At 42.7% G+C, this 14878-nt stretch overlaps 1 protein-coding gene across 1 annotated transcript; it reads right to left on the reverse strand.

Moving 5' to 3' along the window:
- Positions 1-650: 650 nt before the first annotated feature.
- LOC143555272 (zinc finger CCCH domain-containing protein 34-like) lies at positions 651-12362 on the reverse strand. Its single transcript, XM_077044856.1, has 7 exons — positions 12305-12362; positions 12093-12205; positions 11846-11911; positions 11332-11451; positions 10570-10836; positions 10182-10484; positions 651-1048 (listed from the first exon to the last, which is right to left on the reverse strand). Exons 1-7 carry the CDS (start codon positions 12360-12362, stop codon positions 707-709), a joined length of 1269 nt encoding a protein of 422 aa, XP_076900971.1. The 3' UTR covers positions 651-706.
- Between the last annotated feature and the right edge of the window lie 2516 nt (positions 12363-14878).

Below are 14878 nucleotides of genomic sequence, written 5' to 3' on the forward strand. Positions count from 1 at the left end.
TTAAAAATACTTGACATCTTATAGCAAAGCCTTTTACCTTTATTCATCTGTTTAATGAATTATAAAATATTAAACACTATAAAATGATATTTCAAATTGTTTTAAGACGTTAGATATTTGAAAACATTAAATAGATGAGGATCCCGCGCTGGGAAATCACACCCGACAGGTATGAGACCAGATACGAAAACAGTTTTGCTATCAAACACGGGATAACGACCCCATCGTCATCCCTAGCTCTAGCAAACTACGGCATATCCGCATATGTAGAGAAATTGTAGAAAATCCTAGTTTGTAACATTCATACAAAAGTATTCAAATAATCCTTACATTATATATCTATCTTTTATTGTGTAGGACAACAAGCACCACTGTATCATAATCTAAAACTAAATCCAAATCCAACAAAAAGATGGGATAACAACATTCACTTTGTACTTGGAGGCACAACATATAAATAAACACATTACACATAATCCATGTCTTCTTTTTTTCCCTTATGGTTATTCAAAAGCTAATTCGAGGCGGGTGGGAAACTATATATGGTTTACCTACGCGTTTTTGGCTTATTAAAGACTACAAATGGAGGCCATGTAAATATGTGAACACCGAGTCCTCGTTACAGGACTCACCACAAAAATAAAAAAAAATAAAAAAAAACATGTTAGGTTCATATAATGTGATTGATGTGAACCGGTACCACTTGTTATGTGGAATGGTGACGGGTGGTGCTAGTGCCGCCAGTTGAGTCGGAAACTGGCATGCTTTGGGACAAACTTGAACTGGCGGAGCCGCTAGGCATGCTGGTGGAGAGACTGAGACCGTCTATGTCGGATGTAGAAATAAGTTCAGGCCTCAACTCGGATGAAGATGATGATGGAGCCAGGGTGACATTTGATGAGCCAACTGGATATGGTGCAATGGGCATGTCGGCTAGTGAAGACGCGGATGGACTGTAACTTAATGTTCCCATTGGGTGGTCAAATCTGCATGATGGACCGAACTTACACACCCCCTTTTGAGTATAAAGTGTACAAAGAGGAGCACCCTGAAACAATATCATAAGTAGACAATATTATCATGCGATGAACATAGAACATGCATAAAGATAAAGATGTTTATTTTGATACGTTTAATTTTAGTTTTATGGTGGTCAACATCGGAAGTGTTTCAACTAAAACGAGTTCAAAGCAAGCATACTCTTCAATTATTATTCTGAACATAATCATAATTAACATATTCACTATTTGTAAAAATGGACAAAAGCTGTTGGTGTCAACCTAAGCCCGTTTTGACCAATCTAAAATGTCTTTTTTCAACCCCCCAAAAACCCATTTGACCCCTTACCCAACCCACCAGACCTGCCTGAAGAAGCGTGGATCGACTTACTTATATACGATCAACGTTCCTCGGGTATGAGTGTGCTGTATCACCGATGGTTTTCCGGAATATGAGTTCTTCCACCTACAAAATGAGCAGCACCGTGAACTTACCCCTCAGAAAGGGACAGAGGGGTCCTCTTTGGGGTAACCCTCCGGTGTGAGAATAAGATATTGTAGGAGAAAATGATAAGAATGTGAAAGTGAGTAAGGACTTAGAATATATTTTCTTGCTTACCTCCCACTGTGGAGGTGGTGTGGTATTTATAGTATTAGGGTTTTCAATGATTGGGCTCAGACCCAATTAGGGCCTTTTTGGCCTCCTCCTATTGCTTCGCGCCACGTGTCCTTAGGACACCTGGTGCTTTTTCATTGATTATTCTCTGACCAAGGTATTTCACCTGACCCATGTGCAATCACGTGGTAGCACATGGACTTTGCTGAGTTGTCCACCCTTCATTGGCAGCTGTCAACATCAGCATATTCTTTATTCCTTAAAGGATACCTTCTGGAAGGTTGTCTGATGAGCACAATCATGGTTGTCCTTATCCTGATTTGGATAAGGACGTGGTTGATTGTGTGCATGTGTGATATGCGCCTATCCTGGGGATGCGCGAGGTCTTCTCTTTATTCTCATGCGCAGATGTGATATGCGTGAGCATGTGATATGCGTGAGCATATGTGATATGCGTGAGCATATGTGATATGCGCCACGCGCAGATGCGCCACGCGCAGATGTGATATGCGTGAGCATATGTGATGCGTGAGCATATGTGATATGCGCTACGCGCATAGGTTTTGGCTTTGCGTCTTCATGACATCCTGATTTCAAGCCTCTTGTCTATATCTTGTGGGTTGACCCGCCCCGCTCGATGTTAAGGCGGGTGCATACCTCTTCAAGCCCCCCCAGTCTAATGTGTGTCTTGTCTCGCGCGAGCAAGGTAAGATAGATATTAGACTTAATGGTTTGCTTTTTTAATAGGGTTTATCTTTTCTTTTTCATTTCTCACAAGTGCGTTGCGCGAAATTCTATCCTTTTGGTTGAAATGAATCGTCCATTTACGTGGTTGGTTGGTGCTGACATGCGTCAGAGATGGAGACGTTATGTGTCAGACTTTTCGTGTGCTCGAGGTGCTACAGTGGCCTTTCATGTCTCCTCATACAGTGTCAGGAACACGTGTCGCGCTCATGTTGGCCTGCACCTGCGAGTGGGGGCGCGTGAGCGTAACTCTGATCATTACCTGTTTCTTTCTCTCTCCTGGGCCTATAAAAGCAAGCCTTTTGAGTGGTTTTTTCTTCATCTTCATTGTTATTTTCAGAGCTCTTTCTTCTTCAATTTTCATTCCAATTAAGAGCCTTTATCCTTTGCTTCCAGATTTCCGTGCTTAAATTAACCATACTGTTTGATTCACAATTGTATGTCTGATAACCCAGACACCACAATTTCCCCCAGCAAACGCCGTGTAAAGTCGTTGGTTATGTCCACTTTGAAGAAGACCGGCAAGGGTAAACGGGCTGCCGAGGCCTCGTCGGAGGAGGTGGGGAAGAACAAAACGGTGAAGAGATGGGATGAGATTCCCTGCAAATTGAAACAGTCTGACTTTGATAATCTCGTCGCCTCTCAGGGTTTTCTCCCTGAGTACAGCTGTCTGCTCCCGGCGACCGGGCAAACGGCGGCAGATCCGCCCACCGGCTAAATCTCTTTATACTCTCACTTTTTCACTCACTGTAACCTTCGTCTTCCGATGACAAGGTTTATGGGTGCGCTCCTTCAGTTTTATGGGATTCACATATCCTAAGTCCATCCTTGTGGACTAGTGCGCATGACTCATTTTGAGTTCATGTGCAAAGCTCAGCGCGAGGAGCCCACCCCTCGGCGCTTTCAATATTTTTACAAGCCAAAAATCCAAGACTCTTGGTTCTCATTCATACCGCGCAGTCAGAAGGTTAAGTGCTGCACTGTTTCCTTCAAAAGCCTTCATGACTGGGCTGAAAATTTTTTTTATATTAAGGCTGGTGTGATTCCCATCCGCATGACCATGCGCTCGATCACTTCTCCGCCCGCGGATGAGAATGTTCTTAAGAACCCAACGGGCGCATGGGTTAACAAGTTATCTGCTGAACCATCCCCCGCCAAGAATATTTGCGAGGAGGCGCTGGTGGGGGTTGGTATGAGCAAGAGGTGGACCGACAGCGCGACTGAGCCTGTTGTCCATGTTGATGGCTTAGGTGAGTTATTTGCTCATTGCATTATTTCTGCGCGAATATAATTCGTTTTGCTGATATCATTTGTCTTGTTTTATGCAGTAAGCAAGGAATACGTCCACGCCGCCTATGACGAGCATATGGAGGGCGGCTCTGTCGCGCTGAGCGCTGGGGAAGTTGCTTTCCCCGATCGCTTCGATGATATGTTCATCCCTGTCGATTTAGAATTTTGCTTTGACAGCGATGCGCCTGGTAAGCCTTTGTACTTATGCTTATACCTTTAGAATACCAAATTTGGTTAACATTTCTGTTGCACGTATTGTAGATGCGCTCGAGAATTATGAGTTGGAGCTTGCGGAAGAGGAGGTGGAGGAGGAAAAAGCTGAGGCGCCACAACTCAAGCGCAAAGCTAAAGGCAAAACTGGCGCAGGGGCCAGTAAAAAACAGAAGAAAAATGATGCCCCTGTTGCCCAGAATCTTCCTCCTACCCAAGCGAAGGGACTTGAGAAAACCAAGGGATTTACCTCCAAGTTTTCCTCGTCTTCTTTACCTCGAGGTATGGGCAATCCTCCCGTCCACACGAGGTATGGTGCTGCCACCTCATCTCTTCGCGCGGCGGACAAGGGAAGCGGCGCTGCGCCTGCTGTTTCATCTTCTCCAACAGGTATACTTTGTTTATATTTTGTGGTTTTATGAGCGTGATTCCGATAGAGTTATTAATGAAGCTTTGTTCACTCAAATGTTTGAAGAGCCGGCGACTTTGGTGGCTCAACCTCAGGCGCAGCAAGGTACCGAGGCTGCGCCGAAGGTTGCTTTGAAGTCCCCTGTTTTTTCCCTCGAAAAGGGGGAAAATGGACTTCATGGCGATGCTCAATTAGCAGACGGCGGTGCGCCAAGGTATTTATTGCGCTTTGATTTTCTGATTTTTTCCTTTAGATCAAGTCATGAATCATTTCTCCTTGTTGGTTTTTTCATAGGAATTATAGCTGGCACACAAGCTGCTGGTGGCACTGCTGGCGCCGGCGCCGTTAGTTCTGCTCCTGCTTCAACAAGCACTGAATCTCCTCTCATTGGGATTACTAAGGAGCAGGAGACTATTTTACGCGCTGATCTAACGGCGTCAAGACCTCCCTCACCTCCTCCTGCGCGCAGCCCTCGTGAGACTGTTTTTGATTTTTCCAAGTCGCATGAGAAGAGACCTGTTACAGAGGATGATGAGGAGGTCAATTCTAAAGGTTCTGATGGTGGCCGCGCAAGCCCTGTAGCGCCACGAGATTTCGTGGCACAGCCTTCTTCTCGTGGGGCTGGCGCTGACTTTTCTGCCGGCTCTCCGCAGGTATAAGTTTGTTTTGCTCCGCTGTGCGGACTTCCAGATTAGTGTTTAGATGACTAAAACGTTGCTTTTGCGTTGCTTTGTGTTTGCAGGAAGCCGATCACATATACCGCCCGAGCTGGAATATCACTGAAGATAGCTCATTTCAATCCATGGGCGTATGTGAAGACTTCTGGGCTCACTCTGTTCCTCCGGCTGAGAGGAGGTTTCAAGAGGACCGCGCTCGCGTGGACTTGCTTAATGACCACCTTTTTGCTGGGTCTGCGTTCTTTGCTGCCTCCCAAGAGCTTCGCAATGATTATATAAAAGTGCGTGATGCCCTTGTGGAGGCCAAGCGAGAGGCTAAGGTTTCAGCTTGGAATCTATCTGATGCCCGAGAGAGGGCTGAGAAACTCCAAGCGGAACTTAGCGAGAACCGGGCAAGTGCCAACGCTGCTTTTGTGAAGCGCGGGAGAAGCTGCAGGTGGCAGAAGCGGATGCCACCAAGTACGCGCGCCGGGCGCGTGACCTGGAGTTGGAGGCAGAGGCGCGTGACCAAACTCTTGCGCAGGCTAACACTGACAAATCTTTATTAGAGAATGAGGTTGCGGGCCTGAAGAAAGAGCTCGATGCTGCGCGAGCGGAAAAGAATGAAGCCTTGGCGGCAGCCGCGTCTGACAACGAAGAGCTAAAACAAGCCAAGGAAACTGTTGAGTTGTTAAAACTCTCAGATTCCTGCTCTTGAGACGTCTGTTTCTTCCCTCGCGTAGGATCGTCAATGGCTAGTTTCACAGGGTGTGACTCGTTGCGCTTATGCGATGAAATACTCAGACGAGTTTCAGACCCTTGTGATGGATTTCAATGCAGCATCGCGCTTGGTGGGTCGAGCTGAAGGGTTTAAGGATGGCTATGAATATGGCATGCTGAAGAAGAATCCATCCGACTACCCTTATCAGCTCGACGCTGTCTGCGCTGACATGGCCGAGGTGGGGGAGAAGTACTTGAATACTCCAATTCCCATCCTTGAGCAGGTATTTTAACCTTAATGAGTTTACTTTGACTTATTTTCCTAATCTTTTGTACTCATACTTTTCTAAATACAGAGGCATAGTGTTCTCCTTGGCATCATAAAGGCCATTGACCTGTGCTGCTACCAAGTATGAATCGACATGAGCCTCTAGCTTTTTAACTCCGAACTTGTGCGCGATGCGCAAACCAGCCAGCAGGGCTTCATACTCAGCTTCATTGTTGGTGCTCTTGAAATCCAACCTGATTGCGTAAATATACTCATGATTTTCTGGATCCACCAGTTTGAGGCCTGCGCCGGACCCTTCGTTGTTTGAAGCTCCATCAGTGAATAATCTCCAAACATTTTCATCATTATTGGCTTGCGGAGGGTCTACTTCGCGCTGAGCCTCTTCGACTTTTCCTTCAGGGATTTCTGCAATGAAATCAGCTAAAACTTGTCCCTTGATTGCTGGACGAGGTTTGTAGGTGATCGTGTGCTCCCCTAATTCCAGCGCCCATTTTGTCAGCCTTCCTGAGAGCGCGGGACGTCGCAAGACTTGTTGGTATGGCGTTGAATTGGGCAATCGTTCCTCTACCCAAGATCATATTATGGCATGAAGTGGTGGGCAAGACCAAGAAGTTGACAATTTCAGTTCGCTTGTGTTTCTCATCCCCCATAGTTAGTTCGAATTGTATCTGACTTAGGGGGTGAATAATTTCGTTTGAGACACCCGAGATTGGTGCATTCACAATTTCGAGCCTTGCTTGGTCTGCTGGATCCAACTTCCTGAAACATTGCTCATACATGATGTCTGATTCACTGCCGGTGTCCACCAGGACTTTTGACACCTCATAATGAGCGATGTGTGCAGTGATGACTAGAGGACTGCTGATAGACGGGCCTCCTCTGATTCTTGGGAAGATTACTTGTTGCTCGCGTCAATCCCCTTGGACTTGCACGCTTCTCTTCCTCGATCTTTGCCCTTGCCTTCCTCCTTCAGCTACACAGATTCTTTTGAACTTTTTACTGGCTGGGGCTCCGTCTGGTTGTTCATTCTCTGGTCTTAGATTTTTTACCAGGTGAGCCAACTTGCCTGATTTTACATCTTTTTCGATCGCATCCTTCAAATGGTGGCATGCATCGGTGTTGTGCCCTGTGGATTTGTGAAACTCACAATACTTGCCACTGTTTGATGGTCCCTTATGGAGTAATGGCCTGTGGCTTTTAAACTTGACATTCTCTGTGTTTAACACTTGCGAAGGCGTTTTGGTGAGGGGGGTCCATATTCTTGGTAGAGGTCTGTTAGGCTCTCTGGCGCCTTCCTTCCTGTCCCCCTCTCCGCGATTAAGCATGTCTTTTTGGGGCTGCGGTGAACTTTGTTGCGCTTGCTTTTCTGCGGGAGAATAATTGGTTTGTTGCAACCTGGACCATACGAAGTTTTGTTTGCCCCTCCTTTCATTGTTGCGTGGTGTTTCTGTTTGATGCCCTCTATCTCTTGCTCTGTCTTGGGCAATTTGTTTTTCATTTCGCGCGAAGACTCGCGATGCTTCCATAAGCTTAGCCCAAGTGGTTGGCATGCCATCTCTGCTCACGAGAGCTCTGCGGAGTTGATCACTGCGCGCACCTTGTATAAAGGCCACGCGCAAGAGTTGTTCAGTGATGCCTCCAATTGCAAGAGATTCCTGATTGAAACGAGTTATGTAGTCTTCAATGGTTTCATCATTACTGCGCACGCAGTGCATGATGTCATCGGGGTCGCGCGTGTGTCTGCGCTGCTGTACAAAGTGAGCCTGGAACTTTTCCAATAGCTCTTCGAACCCATCGATTTGTCGTGTCGGCAAGCTTTCGAACCAGACACGCGCTGCGCCCGTGAGGCAGCGAGCAAACATGTGACACCATGTTGGCATCGTCCAGCTTTCTAGGTTTCCAGTGTTGTAAAAACCTTGTAAGAAATCGTCTGGATCTGTTGTGCCATCGTACTTGTCTAAACCACTTGGCATCTTGGTTTTGTGTTGAATGGGAGCCTTCGCGATGCGCTCAGTGAATTTTGAGTGTTTTACCAAGATGGCTGGTCTATATGGTGTGGTCACGTCCACTTGCGCTTTTGCTTGTGGGTTGTATGGTGTGTATAAATCCATATCAACTTTGGCTGCAGGTGATATGTTCATGTGTGCGCGAAGCTGTGAACCTCCTGCATGAGTATCTCGCGTCTTCCTCATGCTGTGCACCTCTTCCTCATCACTAATGTCAGCGTGTTCGGTGTGAACAGAGTGACCATCTTCCGGCGCGCGCGCCTTTTTTGTTGTTCCCTGAATGGTTTGTTTATCAAATGCGAGCCTTTGTGTTAAGTCGACTAACTTTTTGTGTTTTACCAGCTCATTGTATTTGTCCATTAAACGCCGTTGTTCGTTTATGAGCCATTCTTTAGGGTCATTGGTTTCAACTTCCGGACCCATTGGTCCTTTTTGTTTTGCACCAGTCAGATTTTGGAACGTGAGATCGTCTGGAGGAGTTTCAGTCTGGCTATGAGGTGTTGTGATGAAGGGATGGTTACTGGTGGTGCGCGCAGTATCACGCGGCGCCCTCAGAAACTGATGTCCCTCATTAACATCCTTAAGCTCATTATCCTCCAGAACTTGATCGCTGTTTCGAACAACGGAAACCATGGTGAAGATTTTCAGAGAGAAAATTGGTGAAATAGTGGTTTTGTTGCCGTTGTAACAGGTGATGGCGCCAATGAAGAAGCGTGGATCGACTTACTTATATACGATCAACGTTCCTCGGGTATGAGTATGCTGTATCACCGATGGTTTTCCGGAATATGAGTTCTTCCACCTACAAAATGAGCAGCATCGTGAACTTACCCCTCAGAAAGGGACAGAGGGGTCCTCTTTGGGGTAACCCTCCGGTGTGAGAATAAGATATTGTAGGAGAAGATGATAAGAATGTGAAAGTGAGTAAGGACTTAGAATATATTTTCTTGCTTACCTCCCACTGTGGAGGTGGTGTGGTATTTATAGTATTAGGGTTTTCAATGATTGGGCTCAGACCCAATTAGGGCCTTTTTAGCCTCCTCCTATTGCTTCGCGCCACGTGTCCTTAGGACACCTGGTGCTTTTTCATTGATTATTCTCTGACCAAGGTATTTCACCTGACCCATGTGCAATCACGTGGTAGCACATGGGCTTTGCTGAGTTGTCCACCCTTCATTGGCAGCTGTCAACATCAGCATATTCTTTATTCCTTAAAGGATACCTTCTGGAAGGTTGTCTGATGAGCACAATCATGGTTGTCCTTATCCTGATTTGGATAAGGACGTGGTTGATTGTGTGCATGTGTGATATGCGCCTATCCTGGGGATGCGCGAGGTCTTCTCTTTATTCTCACGCGCAGATGTGATATGCGTGAGCATGTGATATGCGCAAGCATATGTAATATGCGTGAGCATATGTGATATGCACCACGCGCAGATGTGATATGCGTGAGCATATGTGATGCGTGAGCATATGCGATATGCGTGAGCATATGCGATATGCGTGAGCATATGTGATACATGAGCATATATGATATGCGTGAGCATATGTGATGCGTGAGCATATGTGATATGCGCCACGCGCATAGGTTTTGGCTTTGCGTCTTCATGACATCCTGATTTCAAGCCTCTTGTCTATATCTTGTGGGTTGACCCGCCCCGCTCGATGTTAAGGCGGGTGCATACCTCTTCACTGCCCACCTAGAGCTGTTCAAAAAGCTTGTTGCTCGCTTGAAAATGGCATGACCTGTAAGCATGCCAAGCTCGAGCCAAGATCGACGATAAAACTTAAAACCGTATGACTATTTTTAACAAAAAAAATAAAAAATAAATAAATAACTGAAACTTTTAATATTGAAAATTCTTGTTTGCCTCGTTTAAAAGTAAAGCCCATATTTTAATATATATATATATATATATATAATGAACTCTGTGGTTTAAAATTCTTCATTGTGTAGGTTGTAATTATTATCTATAGTTTTTGTATATGTATATCAATATGTGTAACATATAAAAAGTTACTTTTTTTTAACTAAACGATCCCGCTCAACAAGCCACCAACTGGCTCGAGTTTAAGCTCGCTAAAATAAACCAGCCAAGCCCGAAGCCACCCTGGTTCAGCTCGTTTACAGCCCTAGCTCACCCGCCCATCTACATTTACATTTGTTGCACTACGAAACATGAATGAAATACGCTGAAACCAGAACATAAGATATCAAACCAGGGATATGTAGAAATGCTTACTGGGCGGAGGGGAAGGCCCATTGGGCTAAGCGCAAAGTTTGACTTTGGTACAGTCCACTCAGGCGGATGATGATATCTACACGAAGAACCAAATTTACAATCCCCCGTTTTCAAGAAGTACTGGCATTCGGGTTCACCAGGTCGTTCAGGAAACGAGTGTTCTTTTTTAACAGAAGAAGATGGCATAGAAAGGTACGCTCCAGTGTATGCAGGAACAGGAGAAGACAAATGAGGCGCCATTGCATAAAATGAGCCTGCTCCAACAGTATTAGAAGAAGCTTCCGGATTTACATTTACAGGTGCCTAAAACCATCACAATTAAGTCATTCTACAGAAAATGTGAACTTTTAAACTAAAAAAAAATAAAATAAATAAAAATCATAAACACCTGATAAGGATTCCATCCTGAAAATGGGACCATTCCGGGTGGAAGTAGGACCGGGCTGTAGGGCCCAGGCATATATGAGCCTGGAAGAAGGGAAGGTCTTGCAAACACTTGAGATGGGTATATAGCAGAAGGTGTAGATTCAGGTGGCGGCACTTGTGGCTGCGGTGGTGGTGGAACGATGGCGGCGGGCTGGGGATGATGAAATTTACAGGTGACCCCAAATTTACACTGCCCTGTTTTGACATAGTATGAACACTCTTTTTCACCCTGAGGAGAGAATATTATGTGAAAACTCAAATTAATAAGAAGATAATATTCATAAATAGAGTCGAATATTTCGCCCCGTCACCTATAAACGAGTAGGTTTGGCTCAAATGGGTCAAACAGATTAAAAGCTCATCTTTTTTTGATGAAAGTTGATTTATTTTTAATAATGTAGTTTTTATGATCATATTTAGCTCAACATAGTTAGAAAAATCATAAAAATGGTTAAACGTGTTTATCGGTCGGCCTGGACCGTTTTGACCCGAATTTAGTTTCACCCATCACCCAACCCCGCATGCTTGTCACCCCTGAAAAGAAAAAGACAAAAAAAAAAGAAACAGGAACTTGAAGTTAAAACGTATTTTTAATAATATAGTTTTTATAATCATATGTAGCTCATCATAGTTATAAAAATCACAAAACAGTTAAGGTGTTTATTAGTCAACCCAGCCCGTTTTGACCCAATACCCAGCCCACACAAAGTAAACAGGAACTCACGGGGCGCAGAGGGTATCCAGATATATTTAACAGCACTGTACTTGATGACCCAACTCCCTGTCTTGGATGATGATATTTGCATGAAGCACCAAACTTGCACATCCCCGTTCGCATATAGTACTAACAAAACAGATAAAGACGCACAAATTATATAAAAATATAAATTCATCATCAACAGACAAATCTATAAACAGAAAAAGATTATGTCAAGTATAACTAAAATAAAAACGAAACTGCGATGATGTATACAGAATCTACAGTCTTTCAACTACCAAACATCACAATAAAAAACAGAATTTATGCTTCAACTAAATCAAACTTAACAAAAAGACGAAACTTTGAGCATTAAATTTGGATCATAATCTTTGTAGGACAAGTTAGTTATGAAATCTATTTATAAACCAAAGCTATAAATATACATCCAAATGCAAACAATCCATGTTTTATAAATTATACCAACAAGCAATGAACAAGTTTGTATCTTGCTAAAATATTCAATCTTGCTAAATTATACCTGACACACGGGTTCACCGATCCGTTCCGGATACTCTTCGCGACTAGACCTCATAGCTCCATAAACCTATCAAAACACACCCAAAAAAAAATAATCTAATTTAACTAAATGCATGTGAAATCAAAAAACACAAACCCAAAATGATCCAATTCCCAAACAGATCCATAAACTCAAAACATCAAATTTGCTTCTTGATCACAAATAACAACAAAAACACGTTGCAATTTGGGGAAAATTAGTAAATTACCGAACCGCGATCACGGGGATGGTTAAACCGACACCGAGAACCATAGCCACAAAACCCAGTTCTCAAATAATAAATACAATCAGCCGCATCGGACCGTTCAGGGTACAAAGGCTCTGCATTCACCATCAAACGATCAACAGTCAAAACCCTAAATTGGCATTTAATAATCAAACAATTAAACAATAAAAATGGGAAATTGCAAGTTAAGTTACCTTCGAGCCCTGTTTGAGGACCTGACGAGGTCACCGGATCGGACTGTGACGTTTGCATTATTCGATTATATATAGCTATACAATTAAAGATTGTGTTTTTAATAATCTATCAACACTATACAGTGAAACCCATATCGAAATGTTAATGGGTTTTGGTTCGGATCGAGTTTTTTAGTGACAGAAAGAAGAGGGTTTGTTTGTTTGTCACACAAGCTCTTTCTGTGTGTGTATAGATAGATATATACGTATCTTTCTTTATGGGTTTGCTTGCAAATTGCAATTTCTCTGTGTGTGTTGTTGAATGAGAATTAGTTTACCAAGGCGCCATACAGTACAACAGAGTTGTTGCCTGCTTGCTTTCTCTCTCTGGGTTCCTCTTTCTTGGATGTTGAAATTGAATGAGTTGAGTTGGGTGTTTTGGATTGTTTATTTATGATACAACAGGAATTTTTTTCACTTTTTTTTTTAAACTCATTTAATATCATAAATTAATATAAAATTTCGTCGGTTGGGTACTTGGGGCCCCCTCGGGTAGTACTTTAGGCTTCGTCGGCTACCGTACTCTCGTTTCACCGGGTAATGTAGTTTTCAATTACAGTTTATCAGATTCTAGTATCCGAGTGTGAAATAGATATTTAGAATCGACTTTTGTGGCATGTGTCTTGGACTCAATCAGTCGGATAGTGAAGCAAACCAAAGAGGTGGAATGATATTAACTTGCGCTTGGCTTGTACAGTTTCAATGGCATGCACTATATACGCTTACATTATGTGCAGTTACTTCGCACCATGGTCCGCATCAACCAAATGAGACGTTAACGCATCTTTCCATGAATCCTTCGAATTCAAACAAGCTATAGTATAACTCATAGGTAAATTATTTCTTTACGTGATGATAACATGTATTATATTGTGTTAAAAATCAAAAAACAAGTTGATTGTTACACTATGGTTTCATGAGTTTTCTTAAATAGATTTTCGTTATACATATAAACGCACACAAAGTTTGCTCAATTTGTTGTGGCTACAAATTAAAATTTTAGTTCTTCAATTGAAAATGTATTAACGATCCAATCTTCTTCTTATCCTGGGTCGAGGCACACGACAATAAAGTAAAAGGTAATTCGTTATTAGGTTGTATGCTATGGTGAGGGGCATCGAAGCCCCTCCATAGTGCCACGTCAACGTCACGTGGGCACCGGGGGCTTCGAAGCCCTTCTCTATAACGCTCCGTTATGGTTTAAAGCCCCCTTGGCGCCCCATTATATATATATATATATATATATATATATATATATATAAATATATATGTGTGTGTGTGGATGAGAGGAAGAGAGTGAGAGAGAGAGAAGGCGCCCTCCCCTCCTCCGCGCTCGCCTCCACCGCGTCCCCTGGCGGTGTTCGCTCCTCCACGGCGCCCTTCCCCCCCCCCCCCCACACTCTTTTCAAGGCGCTCATAGCGGCAAGTCTTAGAATTATCATGCAAAAGTTTTCAAAAGTTACCTGTAGTTCAATTTAGTACATGCATTGTAGTCGAGAAAAGTGGGTTTGAAATTCCGTAGATCATAGGGGCGTGATTTCTTGTCAATTTTAAACCTTCATAACTTATATATACTTCTAGAAACTGTAAACTATAAAATATATTGATTTCTAACACTTCAAATATCATATTTACCTAATAGTATTTATTCAATAAAGTATTAAAATAACACATGACCTTTTTACGTGTGTTTCTTTTCAAAGATACGGTCATTTTTCCTATAAAAACATCACCACATAGGCATAGAAGTTATACCCTAACGGAATTTAAAAAAAAAAAACAATATGATGTTTTATTATTAATTATCTGAAATAAAGGTACAAAAATGTATTGGATTACATCGAAACAGAAGGCAAGCGGGCAACAAGCTGCGCCGCTACCCCCCTTTTGAATCGCAAAACCCAATCTTTTAAAAACTATATTTGCTGATCTTGGAGTCATAACGGAATTTATTCATCTAATTAATAAAGGTACACACACGTTTTCATAAGACCATCTCCAATAAATGTGTTTTTTGAATGCTATATGATACTTGACACATAAAAATACCTCATCTCTCCTCCATCATCTCTCTTCTCTCTACCACTCATCTCACAAATTCATTTTTAATACATTCTTTATCAAGAATCTTATTTCACTCTCTCTCCTTCACACTGTAACCTCTCTCATTCACATCACATATTTCTTCTAAAAAACACCTTAAAATTTGGGAAAATTCCTAAAATAGTCCATTTTAGAAAGAGAAATATCAAAATAGTCCTTTTTTGTTGATTATTTTCAAGAATTTGTACTTGGAAGACACGTTGAAAGAAGATATAAATTATAAGGGAGCAGGCCAAAGACTTAAAAATATGTAGGGAGCAGACCAAATATGAGAAATATTGATGGGAAAGTCCAAATTATTTTAAAATATTAATGGAAAAGTTCATATTTTTTCTTAACATTTCTTCTCAAAATATAGTCTCCAAAGACTGTTTTTTTATGTTTCTTACTTGAGCCGTACATATATTCAAATTCTAGAAAATTGAGCTTTTT

The sequence above is a fragment of the Bidens hawaiensis genome, unplaced genomic scaffold, assembly GCF_021521415.1.
Source record: "Bidens hawaiensis isolate Kalapana, Puna unplaced genomic scaffold, B.hawaiensis_p1.1 tig00018033_1, whole genome shotgun sequence".
NCBI lineage: Eukaryota > Viridiplantae > Streptophyta > Magnoliopsida > Asterales > Asteraceae > Bidens > Bidens hawaiensis.

What these genes read in the sequence shown, in the direction of transcription:
- LOC143555272 (XM_077044856.1), bottom strand. Translation starts at nt 12,362, where the DNA reads ATGCAAACGTCACAGTCCGATCCGGTGACCTCGTCAGGTCCTCAAACA. An exon ending in CTGGATACCCTCTGCGCCCC is followed by an intron (nt 10,837 to 11,331) that starts GTGAGTTCCTGT and finishes TTCTCTCCTCAG; the next exon opens with GGTGAAAAAGAGTGTTCATA. An exon ending in CAGGATGGAATCCTTATCAG is followed by an intron (nt 10,485 to 10,569) that starts GTGTTTATGATT and finishes TGATGGTTTTAG; the next exon opens with GCACCTGTAAATGTAAATCC.